The 19,868-nt window shown below is 34.1% G+C and overlaps 1 protein-coding gene across 4 annotated transcripts in view; it reads left to right on the top strand.

Annotated features, from left to right (window-relative positions):
* LOC106060376 (jouberin-like) overlaps nt 1-10,930 on the top strand; it is a 28,562-nt gene extending 17,632 nt beyond the window's left edge. For all 4 annotated transcript variants that reach the window (XM_056029836.1, XM_056029833.1, XM_013218220.2 and 1 more), the window contains exons 19-32: nt 335-503; nt 1,213-1,357; nt 2,320-2,467; nt 2,834-2,967; nt 3,465-3,605; nt 3,775-3,859; nt 4,497-4,614; nt 4,932-5,066; nt 5,192-5,321; nt 6,133-6,203; nt 6,842-6,901; nt 7,879-8,041; nt 8,411-8,528; nt 8,703-10,930. In XM_056029836.1, the coding sequence (XP_055885811.1) occupies nt 335-503; nt 1,213-1,357; nt 2,320-2,467; nt 2,834-2,967; nt 3,465-3,605; nt 3,775-3,859; nt 4,497-4,614; nt 4,932-5,066; nt 5,192-5,321; nt 6,133-6,203; nt 6,842-6,901; nt 7,879-8,041; nt 8,411-8,528; nt 8,703-8,838 (1,753 nt within the window). In that variant the 3' untranslated portion in view covers nt 8,839-10,930. The remainder of the gene's footprint in view (nt 1-334; nt 504-1,212; nt 1,358-2,319; nt 2,468-2,833; nt 2,968-3,464; nt 3,606-3,774; nt 3,860-4,496; nt 4,615-4,931; nt 5,067-5,191; nt 5,322-6,132; nt 6,204-6,841; nt 6,902-7,878; nt 8,042-8,410; nt 8,529-8,702) is intronic.
* The last annotated feature ends 8,938 nt before the right edge of the window (nt 10,931-19,868 follow it).

The raw sequence follows: 19,868 nt of genomic DNA, 5'->3' as shown, positions 1-19,868 counted from the left end.
CATTCATGTTATAGCATGCTCATTGTGCTATGGTTCAATCTATTTTATGGATTTATGTGAGTGTGAAGGGGGGGAGTATAGGTTTCTGTGCTGTTTTTAACTCAGCTCAAGTCAAGATTTGAAAATGAGCCCCCCTTCACAGCTAGCCTAGTTATTTATGTAATTCAGCAGCACCTTACATTTTGTATTAATTTGAATGGCTTAAATGGAGGATTATTTTAGGTATAAATGTGAATACAAAATCTCCTAAAACTCTTACATTTTGTAATGTGATTGCATCTGAGCACTATAATGTGTATTTGGATATTTCATGCTCTCTATTTTCTACTTCCAGAATATGGGATATTCAGAAACTTGGAGAAGGTCACATTCGCCTCCTACCTCACCCAGGCTATGTGTACACAGCAGAGTTTCATCCAAGAGTTGAAAGTATAGTAGTGACTGGTGGTTATGATGAAGTGGTTCGGGTCTGGGACATTAGTCTTCCTGAGGATTACAATGTGGTGAGTTTCAGTTTAACATTCATATAGCTTTGTGATACAAGTTAAATTTTACTTGTGCTTTGTATTGCAGAGGAAAATGGTATTTTTTCTACTGTAATGATTGTTACAATAATTTAGGCTCTTTTATTAATTAGTAAATGTAAACTAAAACAACTTGTCACTCTTTGCATTACATAGAAACAAGTTGATTTGGATCTAGTAGAAAAACAAATGTTTACAGTTTTCATGTTTCATTACAGAAACACAATAGTGGATAAAACAATGGGCTTTTACTGTCATAAGTGAACATTATTTATAAATGTTATTGCTAGAATTCTGAAAGTTGTTTCTTGGCTACCTGCTGTACCCTTGGAAGTTTAAACAAAATATTTGACTGAACAATCAATGCATTTCACAGTATCCTTAGTGCTTTTAAAATTGTTTCAATCCTAAAGAGTAAATGTGATTTATTTTAAATTTGATTGTATTTTGTGAATGTTTTATTTATTGTCTTAGAGATTGTATTTTTGTGAATGTTTGTTTTATTTATTGTCTTAGTATAAGATTGTATTTTTGTGAATTTTTGTATGTTTCATTTATTGTGTTAGTATAAGATTGTATTTTTGTAAATTTTTGTTTTATTCAACATATTAGTATAAGATTGTATTGAGTTTTTCAAATGTAACTGAATTCATTTAAAGCAGCTAAAGAAAAGTTTGCATATTTTCAGCTCCAGCAGGAGATGGAGGAGCACCATGGCCACATAAACTCAATTTGTTTTGATACAGATGATGGCCAGAAAATGTATTCTGCTGACAGTGTTGGAACAATACTAATATGGAATGTTTATGTAACAGAGCAGGCATCTAGGAAACGTAAGTAGGGGGAAGTTTTCAATTTGAAAAGATGAGTAATAATTTAAAAAAAATGATTTTACCTCTGTATAGAAGATTTTAGAAATGCACACAACCCTGATTGATTTAGCTTACATTAGACCTTTTATTTTTTGGGGGATGAAAAGTAGAAAGTTTATAATTAAAAATCATATTCCTGTCCTCTATTTACAAAGATTGTTTTGTTTTTACCTTATATTTTAAATTTCTAAATCAAAATCATACTGTTTTATTTTTGACATTATCTTTGTTTGAGCTTTCTTTGAATTATTAATATTATTAAAAGTAACATATCACAAAACTATACAATGTCCGCATTTCTAGTCATATTAAATTGACTTTCACTTTCAATACCTGCAGGAGATTAAATGGCTGAAGGATTAATTTCATTGGGTAGATGTTTTGTTGACAAATTGATCTCAATGTGGTACCCAGGTGGAAATGTCTGTTTCACTTTGAAGATATGGGGGGGAGGGGGGAGACTCTTGGTTCTGTTGCTGAAAAGGACAGTCTACCTAGAGAAAATGGTTGTCACATAATGAAAGACATATCTGGCATGTAGTCAGAGTTTCAGCTTCATTCCTAACCTTTGGGAGAAGTCCTTTCCAAAGGCGTATGCTTATAGCGATGACTTCAACCTTTAATGGACTTTTATCTCAAGTTTCAAATAAAAAAAATGTTTTAAATGTCATTTGAATCATTTGATGCCATTTTAGAGGATGAGAGTTTCAATATTTTTATTCCTAATTGTTGAAATAGTCAATGAAATATTTTCCTTCTCTGGCCTCTATCAATACAAAAGTCTCAAAAGTAAAGGTGTTCTAGTTATTACTATCATTCCCTTGACTTGTACTTGTAATGATTTGTGTCTTTCACTTTCTTCTCCTTATATAATGTATGGAATACATTTCCACTCATTCTGTTGATCTGTTTCTTTCCTTTAGACTTTGTAAGAGACTGGACAAAGTATCTAGAGCTTAAGGAACCAGATTTAAAGGAGACTCCTATTAACTACATAAAGATGCATCCAAGTGGAAGACGATTATTAGTCCATGGGCGTAACAATGCTATCTACATGTTTGACTTAAGAGTGTAAGTAGAAGTGAATGTTGATTAACAATGATCATAAAAAGTCAAATGTTATTATCATAATAACGAATGTCATTGAAAAGTAGTATTACAATTTTTTTGTTATATTTATACTTTTTTACTATCAAAATTGGTGTTCATTATAAAAAAAAGTGTTAGAAAACAAACCTAATACACATTTTTTTATGTTCATAAGATAACCTTGTTATGCATTTTATTAAATTATTTTATCATTAATGTTACTTAATCTCAATTTCACATACAAATGCTAAGTTTGAAATAATGGAATTCATTTTAATAGGAAATATTTAAAATAAACATCCTCAAATATGAAATATTGCTTATCAGTAAAATTCTTTTGTTGTTTAGCCAAAGAGTGATGCAGAAATACTTTGGAGCTGAAAATCTGAAAGAAAAAATATGCAGTACCATTACACCTTGTGGTAGCTTTGTCTTTTCTGGTAGTGAAGATGGCAAGGTGTATGCTTGGAACACTGATACAGGTCAATATTTGAGTTTTTTAATGGAATTAACACATTACTGAGTTTTTAATTAAAAAAGCTAAAGCCTTGTAGTTTTATTGTATATTTTATTTTATTGTATATATGGTGGAAAGCATGGTCGAGAGGCTAAGAACGCTTGAACTTGGCTTGGCTACCTAAGAAGGGGGCTTCAGGTTCGACACCCAACTCAAGCAGAGTTGTGTTTACTGAGCGCCTAAAGGCAGCACGGAAAACCTTTTCCCAGATGCACCATCCCTACTGTCCACAAATAATATTGGATCATAGTGCTCTGGGCATGCTATAAGTATGACAGTATAAAAGCTATAATAATTATTTATATTATATTTTCATTTTAAAAACAAATCAAAGTAGATTCTAAAGTTCACATATGTAGCTTGTATTCCCATTCCTTACTCTTCTCTACAACTTACAAGTTAGATGGTTTTGAAATGTGCATTAGCTGAAGTTTTTAACAAATATTTCCTTCATACTACCAGGTGATCAAGTGGCTGTCTACACTCAGTTGAATTATATCATGCCTGTAACTGATGTCCATTACCATCCCAGAGATCACATGCTGGCCATCTGCTCTCTAGGAGAAAACCAACCTATATATATTTATAAATATGACCCTCAAAGTAAGCATTTGTTGGACTTTGTTGTATAAAATTAGATTTAAAAAAAATTTCAATTAAAAAAAAAACAACTCAGTATTTTGTGTGCTAGTCTGAAGTTTATGATTGTTCTAAGTTTATTTATTTCATAAATGTCCTTAGTTTATTAAATGTATAACTGTATGACTTTCAGTTAGCCAAACTGAAGGAGCTAGATCACGACCTATGTCACCTTTAGAAACTACAAATATTGAAGAACTAGAAACTGCCAGATCAAGGTAATGACATGTTTTTGTTGTTGATATTTTAAGGCTCATGTAGAAGTAAAGAACACATCAAAAACTTCTCACAATTAAGAACTGTTACATTTGATCCAATAAGCTGCTGAATATTTTGCTACCTTTCAATGTGCTCTGTAGGTTTCAGTTACAATTAAATTTGTTTCCATTTTTGCAGTTCTTGAACATATTGTACCTAAAAAAATAAAAAAAATACTAGACTATCTCATCTTGACCTGATTGTGTTTTAGTCTCTCCAGAATGCCTTATAATTTCAAAATGATTATGTTAATATTGCATCTGAAATATTTTTTAAATTCTGAATGGGAAATATAATTTGTTCAAGTTTAGAAATTATTTAGAAAAACTGAATAGCATTACCTTTTTTTAAAATAATGAAATTATAACAAAAAATGCACAAAACTATTTATAGAATCTGTTCATGATTATTTGCCACTTTGTTCATGTTGTTCACCTGTTGGTGAAAGTCCACCTCCCTAAATAAAACAGCTTATGTTTCTTTTTAATGCTTAATTTAGAACCTTATGTTTTTACTAAACCTAATTTATATATTTTTTTAAATAGAATTTTGAAGTCCTTACTTTTTTTTTCAATAAATACTTTTTTTTTCCCTTAGTGCCTTGAAAGAAGTTGATCTTCTGACAGCAAGAGGCAAGGTCATGTCTAAAGAAGAATTTGAAACCTTAGAGAAAGTACGCTACCACAGAGTCCTGAAAAAATTGGAAACTGCAACGGTAGGGGCTACTTTTAAAAGTTAAGACATAAGCTTTACTTACTATTTTATATGGTTTATACCAATCACAAGATTGGGACAACATTTTTACTTTTTTTGTTATATAGTTTATAGCAAGCAACTATTTATAACTTTTGATACATTAAAATAAATATTCGTATTGCTTAATTATACATATTGCACACATTGGTTGAATATTATCTCAAAACATAATGCATACATTGGTTGAATGTTATCTCATAACAGCAATTCCTCAATACTTTTATAAAATTCAACCTGCTGACTGAAAATGTTCTTAAAATCTGTTTTGTTCTACAGATGCAAATGACACAGATGCCTGGCATGGTGATACCTGATGGTCTTTTAAGTCCTAGAATGGACACTATTGGAAGATCCGGTGTGCAATCTACATGGAAACTTGATACCAGCTATTTGACAACACCTCGTTCTGCTGTAAGTTTCTTTATGTTCCATGCTAATTCAAGACAAACACTTTAGAGTATTAAAGTCTTAAATCATTTAGTTTATTCCTAAATTTCATGCTACATTTTGGCTACATACATGTTATGTGTTTTCAGTCTACACCTCCTGGTGTCCTCTCACCACATGCACCAGTTGGCTCAGGTACACATCTGGCTCAACAGTTGGCATCCCATAGAGAATACATGAGAGAGTCTGGTGGGAGCTGGAGGCCAGGATTTTCTGAGAGTGAGTTGATCATCACTAAATGTTTATGTACATTAGCTCTAGGCACCAACAAATAGTTTCTCAGCTGGGAAAAGTATCTCGATTAATTGGATGCTTTTGTAAGAATTTGTTAACTCTTTTTCTCCTAATTGACAATGCCAATGTTGATTTGACCTCATTAAACCAAATCGATTTTTGGATTTATAACCTTTAATTTGTGTTGCGTGATAATAGCATGCATTCCCCTATAATTCGATACCAAATATAACATTTTCTGATAAACAAACAATCAAGTTATTGAAGTTTAATCATAACTGAGTAGTGAAATAGAAATTCGGAAAATTAATATGTCTATCGGAATGAGGAAAATAATTATGGAGAGAAAGAGTTAATTGTATGTTTCTTCCTATACAATAGAATACAGTGTTCATTTCTCTATGATACTTCTATGTCATTTGTTTCTTGTCGATAATTCCGAATAATTTGACTCCCTGATATGGTCATCATCATCATCATCAACATCCATTGGGCATAAGGCATAATTCACCATTATTTCATCCATAACCTCAGCCTACTAGTTTTGTTAAGCCTATATGCCTTAACACTCTCTACATAACTTGCTCTGTTTTCATTTGTCTTTTTTTCTACTAAATATATCTATACATCTTGTATCATAGGAAATACATGCATTTATTTTAGCTCTCAGTTTGAGATTATGGTATGTTTAAAGGTTAATAGATAGTTTATATTGATGTAAATTTAAAAAAAAGGAATTTTAAAGTTTGAAATAAATAAAGGAATAACTTATAAGATTATGTTCAACTTATTTCAGTTAGCAGACAGGGAGCTAGAAGTACAAGTCCAACATTCTATGGCAGACCTCCTCACCTTTCACTCAGCACTGTGAGTTGTATCCCTGTCTCTTACTAACCTTGGTCTTGTGTATGTTGGAATGTCGCAGCTCGCACAAAATGCTGTATTTTTATGAATGGAGAGACTTTGAGATAAAATTAGACTTTTTAAATAAAAAAATAAATTAACAGTAGAATTGTACATTACAAGAGAATAATTAGTGAATTGTGGACATCTTTTTTTTTTTTTTTTTTTTTTTATTGTCCCATATGTATTTGTAAAAATAAAAAAAAAGGAAGTACCCCTTTCAGACCTTGATGTAAAAGTCATCTGTTAACAAGGGTTTCATTTGGTCATCACAATGACCAACCGTCTTTACTTTCACCAACTTATGTCAGGTAGTCATGGGAGCTTGGGTGGACCTAGGGGCAACATACAAAATTCGAACCTGAGACCTGTCAGTTCAAACATCTGTACTACTCAGCCACCTCCACCTCTTATAGTTACTAGATATCTACAATATTAAGCTGTAGAACAGTGTTTCTTCCTTTATTCAACTAGATTCTCTCTATTGTAATCTGTCTACACTCTATATAAATCATCTGTACCATCATGTTTGTATTTTGTTTCCATAATTTACCTCATCTCTTATTATTTTTTCTTCTAAATGATTCATTTTGTATTTTTAGTCATTGGGAAAACCCCAGTTTACTTTTGAGGCTCCTGTGAAAACAAGTCGAGTCAATAAGGTTTGAAATTTATTAAAACACTTTTCCCATTGATATAGTATTAGTTTTAGTGCAACTGATTTTTCTTTTCTGATATGACATATTGAGTGCTAAATGATAGATGATTAAAACTAGAATACAATGAAGTCACACAGTTTTGTTGACAAACTTCTAGTGAAGAAGATGAACTAAGAATTTAGGAAGATAATATTCAGGTGAATGAAACATTGGAACATTCATTAAATATTGAATCTAAGCTTGCTCTTAGCAATTTGTATATTATATATCTTTTTAAACAGACTTTTAAAGATTGGTTCTCATTATTGTTGGTTGAAAGTTTGAATTTTTGCATTCTTTAAAGAATTAAATAATTGCTAAACTATAATTTTGTAGAACAATAAAATGCAGAGATAACATTAATCATAAAAAGACTAGGCCTACTAAGACAGACAATATCAAATCATGAATTAACTAGGCCTACTAAGACATACAATATCTAATCATGAATTAACTAGGCCTACTAAGACAGACAATATCTGACCATGAATTAACTAGGCCTACTAAGACAGACAATATCTGACCATGAATTAACTAGGCCTACTAAGACAGACAGTATCTGACCATGAATTAACTAGGCCTACTAAGACAGACAACATCTGACCATGAATTAACTAGGCCTACTAAGACAGGCAATATCTGACCATGAATCAACTAGGCCTACTAAGACAGACAATATCTGACCATGAATTAACTAGGCTGATCTTATTCATTTCTGTATTTTATATTGTCCCAATAATTGTTAAAAATAAGTTTTACTTTATTAAGTCTTTAAAAAAAATGAATAAATATTGATCTAAAATACAATGCTATATATGATGACAGCTATGTAGATATTCAGGCTAATTTGTTAAAACTGAGATGGATACATGTTCTATCTCAGTTGACCATGAAAATAAGCTGTGTATTTTTATGTGATAAATTACTTTGTATTCCTTCAGGTAATTGCCATCTACGACTACAGAGCTCAGCGGTCTGATGAATTGAATTTGTATAAAGGTGACATCATCACAGTCTTATACAAAGATAATGAAAAATGGTGGATGGGAGAACTCCCAGATGGTCAGCAAGGATTTTTTCCAGCTAATTATGTTACTGAAGATGGTTAGTCCATTTTAATATTTTTAAGCTATTCTCTGAATTCACACAATAGATAGATTGATAGAATATATCATTAAATACAATTCAACTCTGATATAAGGATAATGGATAATAAATATTTTTTTTTATTGTCTAACCTAGGAGCAATAGGGGCTGTAGTAAAAAGTTTAGAAAATGAATTTTATTAAATAAGATATTTCTAGACATTATTAATATTAAATATGGAGTCCATGGATGGTTTAATAATAATGACAGTTTCTAGTTCATTTTAAAAATGAAATGTCTTTTTGTAAAGCAGATGTTAAAAATAAGGGTTTTCAGTGTGAAAGAAATATTTTAATTTGTTCCGTTAATTTTGTCCTTTCTTCATAGATTTAGGCTCATCTAAAAAAGGTGTCAGCAGTGGAGGTACTGTGACAGCAGTTAAAACTAAATCTGGAGAACTCAAGTTTTTATCTGGAGGTGAAGAGTCAGACACAGAAACACCAAGGTTAGCATTTCAATACATAAAATAAGAAGTGCTTTCAAGGTAGTTCATCTCATTGTAGTAAATCACTGAATCTGAGCAGATGTAAATCATTTAATCCTTGTTAAGTTTAAAAACAAAGTTGTTTCTTGTATGTATGAAGAAAATAATTATACATATTTAAAAAATTCATTCCAGAACCAGGAAAAAGAAAACATCTTTTGACCTGAGTCATCGACGTGATAGCAAGTCTAGATTGCCTCCTCCAGCTCCAAGCAAAACATTGAATGACAGCATTGAAGCTTTACTGAATGAATATGAGTCTGTTGCCTAGATTTGAATATGTGATCATTAGGGCATGCAAACAAATCTTGCATAACTGTGATACTTACAATTAAATTAAATTGTAAATAATAATCTAACTCACTCTATGTATTTTTTTCACGTTAGACTTTGTTCAAAAGTTTGATCTGATAGTTTATAAGTACATAAGTTAACTTGAACTAAATCTAAAACTAATTATTTGTAGCGACCTTGTGGCAACAGCATATGGATGTTGTCCCATGTATAATATTCCAAATAGTTTTTGGATTTTATCACTCTTAAAAAACATAGTTCACATTTTTAAAAAATAAATATTTTTTGTACAGCCAAAAATTACTTAATTTTAAAACTAGATGTAAATAAATGTAAATTTAAAGTTCATTATATATTTTTTACTGAGTTTCAAATAACAACATGAACTACCTTTATTCTTGTGCCTTAATTTACATGCATCTTATTTATATTCTGTAACTTGTGTATATAATCGTATATAATTATGGTTTTGAATGCACATAGAAATACAGAAATTTTTGATGTTTTTATATGTGCAAGTTAGTTAATTTTGTTCCCATGAGCTCATTGTTTTATTTTGATACTTTTATAGGCCAGTGCCATGAATTTTTAGCTTCCGTCCAGTGTATTTAATTGCCTTAAAAAAATTAATCTGTTAGAACAAATGAGAATTCTTTGTTCAATACCAAGGATCATTAATTTCAACCACTTTAGAGGGCTAAAACATTATTTTTAAGGAACATTTTTATTATAGACTTTATTGTTAAACCTTAAACCCTCCCATTTAGATTTCTTTTCTTTGCTTAGACATTTATCTTGTCTACATTTGGAGAAGAGTGTAAGAAATCCACCTTAGTTAACTCAACTCCAATACTAAGACATCCACCTTAGTTGACTCAACTCCAATATCAAGACATCCACTTAGTTGACTCAACTCCAATACCAAGACATCCACCTTAGTTGACTCAACTCCAATATTAAGACATCCACCTTAGTTGACTCACCACCTTAGTTGACTCACCACCTTAGTTGACTCAACTCCAATATCAAGGCATCCACCTTAGTTGAATCAACTCCAATATTAAGGCATCCACCTTAGTTGACTCAACTCCAATATTAAGACATCCACCTTAGTTGACTCAACTCCAATATTAAGACATCCACCTTAGTTGACTCAACTCCAATATCAAGGCATCCACCTTAGTTGAATCAACTCCAATATCAAGACATCCACCTTAGTTGACTCACCACCTTAGTTGACTCAACTCCAATATCAAGGCATCCACCTTAGTTGACTCAACTCCAATATCAAGACATCCACCTTAGTTGACTCAACTCCAATATCAAGACATCCACCTTAGTTGACTCAACTCCAATATCAAGACATCCACCTTAGTTGACTCAACTCCAATATCAAGACATCCACCTTAGTTGACTCACCACCTTAGTTGACTCCACTCCAATATCAAGACATCCACCTTAGTTGACTTAGCTCCAATATCAAGACATCCACCTTAGTTGACTCAACTCCATTATCAAGACATCCACCTTAGTTGACTCAACTCCAATATCAAGACATCCACCTTAGTTGACTCAACTCCAATATTAAGACATCCACCTTAGTTGACTCAACTCCAATATCAAGGCATCCACCTTAGTTGACTCAACTCCAATATTAAGACATCCACCTTAGTTGACTCAACTCCAATATTAAGACATCCACCTTAGTTGACTCAACTCCAATATTAAGACATCCACCTTAGTTGACTCGACTCCAATATCAAGACATCCACCTTAGCTGACTCGACTGTATTATCATTCATTTACTATCACTAGCTACAAAGCAAAGAGGATAGCTGACAATATGCCAAACATACCCGTGCCCTAAGTGTAATCAGTTTTTCAGAGCAAAACTTGGACTCCACTGCTACTTATGAGTTCATCTTTGACCATGATGGAGGAGCTTTTTATATTGGTCCATTTCTTAACTGTGTATTTTCTATTCAATACTTTGTGTAAATATTTGTTGTTTTAAACTTAGTAGAATGTCATGTACACATTATTTTGTAATTAAAAGATGTAACTAGTAACTTTGCCTTCATTTTTTTTTTGTGAGCCTGATGATTCTATTATGATACTGTAATGTGTGTCCTTCTATAGCATGACAAATGACAAGTGCACCTTGGGACAATGTATGTGGATATGCAGTGGTAGAGGGTACCTGGGAGAAGATTTTTGAACCATTAAACATTGAGGAATTGTTTTGTTTCATTTGATTATTATCTGAGACAGACTGTGACATAATATGTGACAAAGACATTGACATCTGGTGACATCACATGTGACAAAGTGACACATCTTTCATTGACATCTGGTGGCATCATATGTGACAAAGTGACATCTTTTATTGACATCTGGTGACATCATATGTGACAAAGTGACACATTTTTGACAAAACAATAACATTAACAAAGACATAAGATGAATAGTTCATCAGTATGCTTGAATTTGTCCATTCAAAAAAAAATAATTTTTTTTTGTTTATTTCAAAGAGCAATATTTGTTGTGAGAAACTATATCATTGACTTGCTAAATTACACTTTTTTAAAACAGTTTTAATGTTACTATCATGTGACATTAAACCAATTAATATAAAAACTTCATGAAATAATTACCTTGCAACCATTATATATCAAGCTCTAGTTATCGAAATGCTGATTATATTTAACATCACTGACCTGTATCATCACTGAGTAAAAAGTTCCCCTTTCAGACCAAGAGATCTATAGGGCAGACGATGTAAGGTTTCTTTGGTCATCGGTTAACGAGCAGGGGTGTCATGTAGCCATCACAACAACCAACCACCTTTACTTTCTTGACATGTACATTACTTCATCTACTACGGACTTCTTTTGTTAATAGTGAGAAACATTTAATTCAACCTCGACAACTTGATGATCTGACGTTCTCGTTACCTTATACTTCACTGGGAGATACGCTTCAGGCATGAGGCGTTAACACTAACTCTACATCCTTTTCAAATGTTCACCAGTTTCTTAAATTTAAGCCTTAACGATTTTTTGTGCTAGTTTGCATCTTGGACCTACATTCCCCATTCCAACCCTACCCTTTTGTACCACCGCAAATGACATTAAAAAAAAAAGGAAAAAAAAATCCCTTCACAAGATTTTTGTCTGTTTGTTAATGGTCGTTGAATTCTAATATTGAGTCTTTCATAAGTTTAATTTGGTTATTCTTTGATGTCTCACTACGTAATTTTGGCCTCTTTGACCTACTTTGGACTCTGACCTACTTGGTCTTATAACAGCATGGATGACTGACTACCAGCTGACAGTCTTTATACACGTCTATTCTAGTCTTCTGTGTACACCAAGCTGTCACACTGTTAAACTGAAACTTGATTCGTTTACCGAATAGGTGAGCAAGTTCAAACTGGGAAATAGAAATGTTGGCAACTGCTGCTTGTGCACAACGTCATGACGGTTTAGTTTTAACCACGTCTTTTGGAGAAATGAGACTTAGTTTATGACAACGGTCGTTGGATATGTCAAACTAGAAGCAAATATCTCACGAATCTCAAGAGGAACTTTTCTTGCATCAGGGCCGGCTTTAGGTAATTCGAGGCTCTAGGCGAAGTGAATTTGGTGGCCCCAGATAAAATAGAAAAAAAATGCAATTTAAACCTACTTAGTGTAGGCTAACAGGTAGATCTAAACATTTAATAAACCCTGAGTCATAGTAAAGACTTACAGCTAGGCTAGAAGACATAGAGCCTTTGAACTTTCTATGTTTTGATCCAAGATTTGCAATTTTTTCTTGAACTGGAGTCTCTAGGCGGCTGCATAGTTTGCCTAAGGCCGGGCCAGCTAGCAACAACACCCCCCCCCCCCCCCCCAAAAAAAAATATGCAAAAGTCTAATGTTTTAAATAAAGTTTCTTCTGAAAAAGAAAATATTATTTCCTGAACACATTCGTATGTCAGTCTTGACCCCGTTGTGTATTTGAAACCTTTTTTTTTTATATTAAACTTGTCTTTAAATGAAGCTAAAGTATTTCTGTCGACACATTTGAGCATCACTGATCTAGGCTATAAACAACACATTTACTCCATTCATTTCAAGTAAACCAAACAGCTATTGAGTCTTATCTTATAGATTACTGACATTACTTTAAAGAGAAGATAATTAGGCCTACGTCCTACGCATTTCAAATGTGTCAATTTAGTCATGCATGTAGCCTATGAGTCGAGCCTTATAACTTTAATTCTAGATCTATATTGATATGAGACTTCTTTAATTTTTGTATCAACCATTAAGCCTTTAAAAGTAAAAAAAAAATGCTGTTGCCATCTTGATCCAGTAATATATTTGCTCCTGTGGTTATGCTCTACTAGCCTATAGATCTACAGATCTAGATTGACGCACAGTCACGCATGAAATGCGTAGGGCTTACATAGACTTCAATATTATACTAGACTGGAAACAGGAAATAAATTCTTATCTATATATATATATATATATGTAGGCTACGTAAACTCTTTTTTTCATAGAAAAGTAATGATCTTTAGTTTTCAAAGTTTAGAAATAATGCAAAATAATTTCTCGGATATTCACGCAAATATATGAAACAAAGCCATTTCTTGTTTGTTTCCAATGAGATAATGTTTCAAAAATCCAAGATCGAAATAATTCATGTTGATTTAAATCATCTTATGTAGCCTACATTTAAATTAAATAGATTGATTAGCTAGATCTTTCTAGATTATGTATCTACCAATTGCAAAATAATAATTATGAGACGGGAGTACTCTTAATATTGATGTTCCATTACTAGATCTAGATCTAAAAATTAAATTATATGTCACATAGGTTAGGGTTGAAAAAAACAACAACAACAACTTCTTTTAACTACTTTACAAAACAACGCCTTGATCCAACTGTCAAAAAAAAATTCACATTTTTTTGTAGTGTTAAAAAATCTCCATGTCCAGTCTAGAATAGTAAATATATATATAGGTAAGTCTACGAGTCTAATTATCTTCCTGTTTAAAGTTACGTCTGTAATAAGATAAGGTTTGTGATGAAGACGAAGTAATGTTATATAGGTAAGAGGGGAAGAAGTTTGAACTAGCACTTAGCTATATATTTCTTAGTTCCAGGAAGAAAAGAAAAAAAAATGCTGCATTGCTGTCAAGACTCATCACCTTTGTACAATTTCAACATATAGATCTAGAAAAAAAAAGGGGGAAACTGATTAAATAATTTATGAGCGGCAGATGTAGAGTGGCTTTAGCTGATGAGACTTGTGGGGGCAATGGGAGTGAGGAGGGAGGAGCTATAAACTACAGTGCGCCACATCTATTATGTATGCAGGGAACACACGCCTGGCGTGGACACGCTAGTAGGATGAGGCACATTGAATGCGGGCCGATGGTACAATTAGTGATGAGTCGAAACATTTCATGGCTGGCTTTAGAATTAGGTTTAGTGTCCTCTGGTTTAGTGTCCTCTGGTTTAGTGTCCTCTGGTTTGGTGTCCTCTGGTTTGGTGTCCTCTAGTTTAGTGTCCTCTGGTTTAGTGTCCTCTGGTTTAGTGTCCTCTGGTTTAGTGTCCTCTGGTTTGGTGTCCTCTAGTTTAGTATCCTCTGGTTTAGTGTCTCTGGTTTAGTGTCCTCTGGTTTAGTGTCCTCTGGTTTAGTGTCCTCTGGTTTGGTGTCCTCTAGTTTAGTGTCCTCTGGTTTAGTGTCCTCTGTCCCATCTGTCTTCTTGTCTTGTTTTGTTTATTCCAAACAGGGTTATGTTAGCCTCTTTGTGCAGATCCTAAACTATTTCTTTGTTTACTTGATATCACATTTTATGCTGCTACATATGCATTGTTTAGAATACAGTTTATTTGCTAATAAACAATAAATATTACCATTACAAACGTACAATATTATTTGATATATTGTTTTCTTAACTGTCAGGGCAAGAATTGGATATTTCTAAATTTCACTTTGGTGTTTCCTTCATTTGTCTGCACTAAATAATTGGAGATTTTAATTGGAGAAGAATAACACATTATTTAAAAAACAACAACACTATATTTACTAACTTATCCATATGTCAACTGCCAAACCGATTTGCATGGAATTTTGTACCCATGTATTTTTTAATCTTTAGATGATCGAAAAATTGTTTTAATAGATTTATAGTTTGAATTCTGCGATTCGCGAAACATCGCAAGCTTTCTACTAAACTTTTGAATTTAAAGTTCGTCCCCAAGAATCTGTTAGAGGGGAGCGTGGGACGTTTTATTGGAAGTGGAAAATTATAAATGAAGGAGAGGAAGCCGCGACTACAATAAATGAAGGAGAGGAAGCCGCGACTACAATAAATGAAGGAGAGGAAGCCGCGACTACAATAAATGAAGGAGAGGAAGCCGCGACTACAATAAATGAAGGAGAGGAAGCCGCGACTACAATAAATGAAGGAGAGGAAGCCGCGACTACAATAAATGAAGGAGAGGAAGCCGCGACTACAATAAATGAAGGAGAGGAAGCCGCGACTACAATAAATGAAGGAGAGGAAGCCGCGACTACAATAAATGAAGGAGAGGAAGCCGCGACTACAATAAATGAAGGAGAGGAAGCCGCGACTACAATAAATGAAGGAGAGGAAGCCGCGACTACAATAAATGAAGGAGAGGAAGCCGCGACTACAATAAATGAAGGAGAGGAAGCCGCGACTACAATAAATCAACGGGCGTAGCCGGTGTGCAATGATATAAGTTACCGGCAAAGTGAGAAATCCTGCATTCTAAAGACTGCCTGAAGCGTCCGGGCAAAGTGAGAAATGATTTCGCCATTTCCTACTTTGCATTGACATTCTATACAATAACTAGGTATTCTATAGAATGACAGCTGTTTCAGGCAAAGTGTTAAATGATGATTTAAAGTATTTAATTACTTATAAAAATTTCTTGGAATAATATTTCTATTTGCCAATAATCTAAATTATTTAGTTTTGTTCTTCAAAGCGTAAGTAAAGTTCCCTTTCAGACCTTGCCATCTATAGGGCAGAGGATGTTAAGGTCATTTGTTTCTTTGAAGTGTGGTGTATGTTAAATTACGACTGCCTGAGTGTGCATGATTTATAAAACTGAACTGTACCAGGTAAAAAGATGATACAAAAGATGTTTCATATTGTGTTGTATAAAAGGCAAAATAAAATAGTTCTATTACGTAATCAAGGCAAATATAAGAAGGAATCACTTGACTATATATTGATCAGGTTGATACACGCCCTGTTGTGATGATCGTGAAGAACCCTAGAAGTTAATGTATCATGTTCAACAAGTCTTGACAGCAAGGCACGGCGTTTTGTCTCAACATAACATCAGTTAGGACAACAAAGGAAAAATTCCAGCGCAAGTCACTAGTCTCTCTCTCTCTCTCTCTCTCTCTCTCTCTCTCTCTCTCTCTATATATATATATATATATATATATATATATATATATATATATATATATATATAATACTTACACATGTCTACCAGTGGCTGGGCTCCATTAATAAGTGCAATGAAATTGAAAAGCACTAAATGTGGCTCTACAATGATGGCTAAGAGACGGATTTTAGGAGTCAGTTATAGAGATCGAGTCTAAATCAAGGAAATCCTATGCCAAAGTGGGAGTCGACCCCTTAGTAAGATTGTGACAGAGCGTCGCATGAGGTTTGCGGGACATTTTCTCCGACAACATGAATTACGCATTATAAGAGTTGCGATGACATCCTAGTACAACTTGGCGCCACACTTTCATGCAGGTCCTCAGAGCAGGTGGGAAGAGGCTTTAGACATTGCTAGTGACTGATTTTTGTGGAAACAGCTTGCCAGCAAATGCGCCGAACGGCGCGGGAGGGTCTAAGTCAGTAAGAATAGCACATTAGGTTTTTGAAATAAAACTTTTTAATAGAAAAATAATGCACTGTAGGTACCTCAAAATGTGCATTTAGTTGGCTTTCAATACCAGAAATAGTGCTTGGCGGCGGGGCTCCGCCCCACGCTGGGGGAGCTCTCAGCGCTCCTCCAGACCCCTTGCTGGCTAAGGCGAGGAGTCTACAATTTTTTCACTAACTCCTGGAAGAACCTATTCAAGGGCACAATAAACGTCTTCCGAAAGAATGAAGGATGAAAATGTAATAGAGATTAATTATGTACTTACACACATCCATCCATACAAACATATATTTTTTGTTCGGGGGGGGGGGATTCCCCCCGAAAAAAATCCTGGCTACGCCCATGATATATATATATATATCCACATGGTCAATTGATGACATTGAGACTAGTCTGCAATAGAACCGCCATCTGAATCTTTTAAAGTAAAATCTAAAGCAAATTCAGGGCCACCAAAATGTCAATGACCATTCAAAATTCAATTCCTTTTTTTCTAAGATGATGCGCAACAAGATATTTATATTTTCTTGTCTGTTTTTCAGAGAACTCTTTGAGCGGAACAGAACTGAAATCAATGCCTCATTCTAATCTAGTTTCTTTAAACATTCATCTCATTGTTTCATCTTTTTTTCCATCAGGCGTCAACTAGAGTTCAATGCTGTTGTGAACCCTTGTGAATCACTTGTTGTTTTAAAGTAGAATAAAGCCTGTACTAACTACAACTTATTATATGTAGGTCTATGCTGAATACCTATTTTTGATTAACGTTTGACAGGCTCACTAAGAAGGTGTGTTAGCGACATTCGATGTCCTAACATTTAGAGTTCAATTCTTTAGTTGAGCAATAGCCAATGAAAGCGAGCAACTGTCTCTCGATGTGCCAGGTTGGAAATGTCACTCTGTAATCACAAAGTCTTGCGTGCAACTATTCAATTAAAAGTCTCTACCGGCTGCCTCGGTCCACATGCATTTTTTATGACGTCATGAAGGCTGCCGGTGTGATGGACGCACTGACAGACTCATAAGTGGCCATACCAAACTGATGGGGCTGGTTAATTTCACGTCAATTAGGATGATGGTGGCCTGATAAGAGGAAGGTGCCGCCGCCCTATCCTGCCAATAAAAGCCTTAGTGTATTTACAATATAGGTTGCTGCCTGTATCGTTTAAAATGTTAGTCTTTAACCATTTTCTAAACAAAAAAAATCAATTCAAAATAGTATCTCAATCTTTCATCTAGGAAACTCAACAGAGACAAGTTAAAATAAATTATTTTTTAATAGTAAAAGACCAATAGAATAGAATTGGAATGTGTTTCGACTTAGTTAAATGTTGTGTCTAGAAAACAGAGAATGTGATCTTTAGGTTTCTATTAGCGCAGGTCAAAATCACTTATCTTCATACAAATTAAAGTTAGCATTAAATAATTCTGAAGACGGCTAACAACTAGACATAATGTCTTATCTTTAAATGTTTCTTTAAAAAGAGCTATTTAAAAAAAAACAACAACTTTTTAACATTAACGTTTCGAAGAGTGTTACTATTGGTGGCATGGGCGTAGCCAGGGGGGGTGGTTCTTGGGGTTCAAACCCCCCCCCCCCCCCGAGTTATGTGACTGATCTTTTGCTTTAATTTTGTTTATTTTAGATGAAATTTAAATACTAAACCATCACTAGCCCTAGCACAGCCAAGGGGATTTTGAGTTAAAAAACCCCTACCAGGGTTTTTTGAGTTGGAACCCCCCTACTAGGGGGGTTAGAGGGGTTTTGAGTTTGAAACCCCATACCAAGGGGTTTTGAGTTTAAAACCCCCTACAAGAGGTTTTGAGTTTGAAAACCCCTACCAGGGGGTTTTAAGTTTAAAACAAGGGATTTTTTCATTTAAATCCCCCTCTTCTATAAAACAAAAACAAAATTTACGATAAACCCCTCTTCAACATACAGAAGTAAATTACACACTCAAAATTGTATGAGCGTAGCCAAAGGGGTTTTAAATTTAAACCCTTCTTCAGCTGGGTTTGAAGCTAAAAATACCTCATCAATATAAAAAAAAAAGCAAATTACGCACTCAAAATGCTATGAGCATAGCCAAAGGATTTTTTAGTTTAAACCTCCCGCCAGCGGGGTTTGAAGCTAAAAAATAAATCTTCAAAAAAATAAAAAATCAAATTTTACAATCAAAATGCTATGAGCGTAGCCAAGCTTATTGGGTGTTTTGAGTTTAAGTTTCCCTTCAGAGGGTTTGATGCTAAAAAATACCTCTTCAATATAAAAAAAATCAAATTACACACTAAAATTCTTTTAGCGTAGCCAAGCCAATGGGGGGTTTTGAGTTTTAACCCCTCTCCTCCAGATGGCTTTTTGAAAAGCTTAAAACCCCTCAAGATAGTTTTGAGTTTAAAATCCCCCTACAGAGCGTTTTAAGGTTAAAAGTCTCTCTCTTCAATATTATTTCTAAAGCAAACTACAGTCACCAAATTCTATTGATAAAGTGCAATGAAATTGAAAAACACTAAATGTGTCTCTACAAAGATGGCTAAGACGGATTTTAGGAGTCATTTATAGAGATCGGGTCTAAATCAAGGAAATCCTATGCCGAAATGGGAGTCGACACCTTAGTAAGGTTGTGACAGAGCGTCACATGAGGTTTGCGGGACATGTTCTCCGAAAAAATGAATTACGCATAATAAGAGTTGCGATGACATCCTAGTACAACTTGGCGCCACACTTTCATGGAGGTCCTTAGAGCAGGTGGGAAGATGCTTCGGACATTGCCAGTGACAGATTTTTGTGGAAACAGCTTACCAGCAAATGCGCCGAACGGCGCGGGAGTGTTTAAGTCAGTAAGAATAGCACATTAGGTTTTTCAATATAAAACTTGTTAATAGCAAAATAATGCACTGTAGGTACCTCAGAATATGCATTTAGTTGGTTTTCAAAACCAGAAATAGTGCTTGGCGGCGGGGCTTCGCCCCGCGCAGGGGGAGCTCTCAGCGTTCCCCCAGACCCCTTGCTGGCAAGGGCGAGGAGTTTTCATTTTTTCACTACTCCAGGAGGAACCTATTCTTGGGC

Source organism: Biomphalaria glabrata, chromosome 5 (genome assembly GCF_947242115.1).
Source record: "Biomphalaria glabrata chromosome 5, xgBioGlab47.1, whole genome shotgun sequence".
Lineage (NCBI taxonomy): Eukaryota > Metazoa > Mollusca > Gastropoda > Planorbidae > Biomphalaria > Biomphalaria glabrata.
Note: the sequence above shows the minus strand (reverse complement) of the source record. Positions and strands in the feature narration are given on the sequence as shown.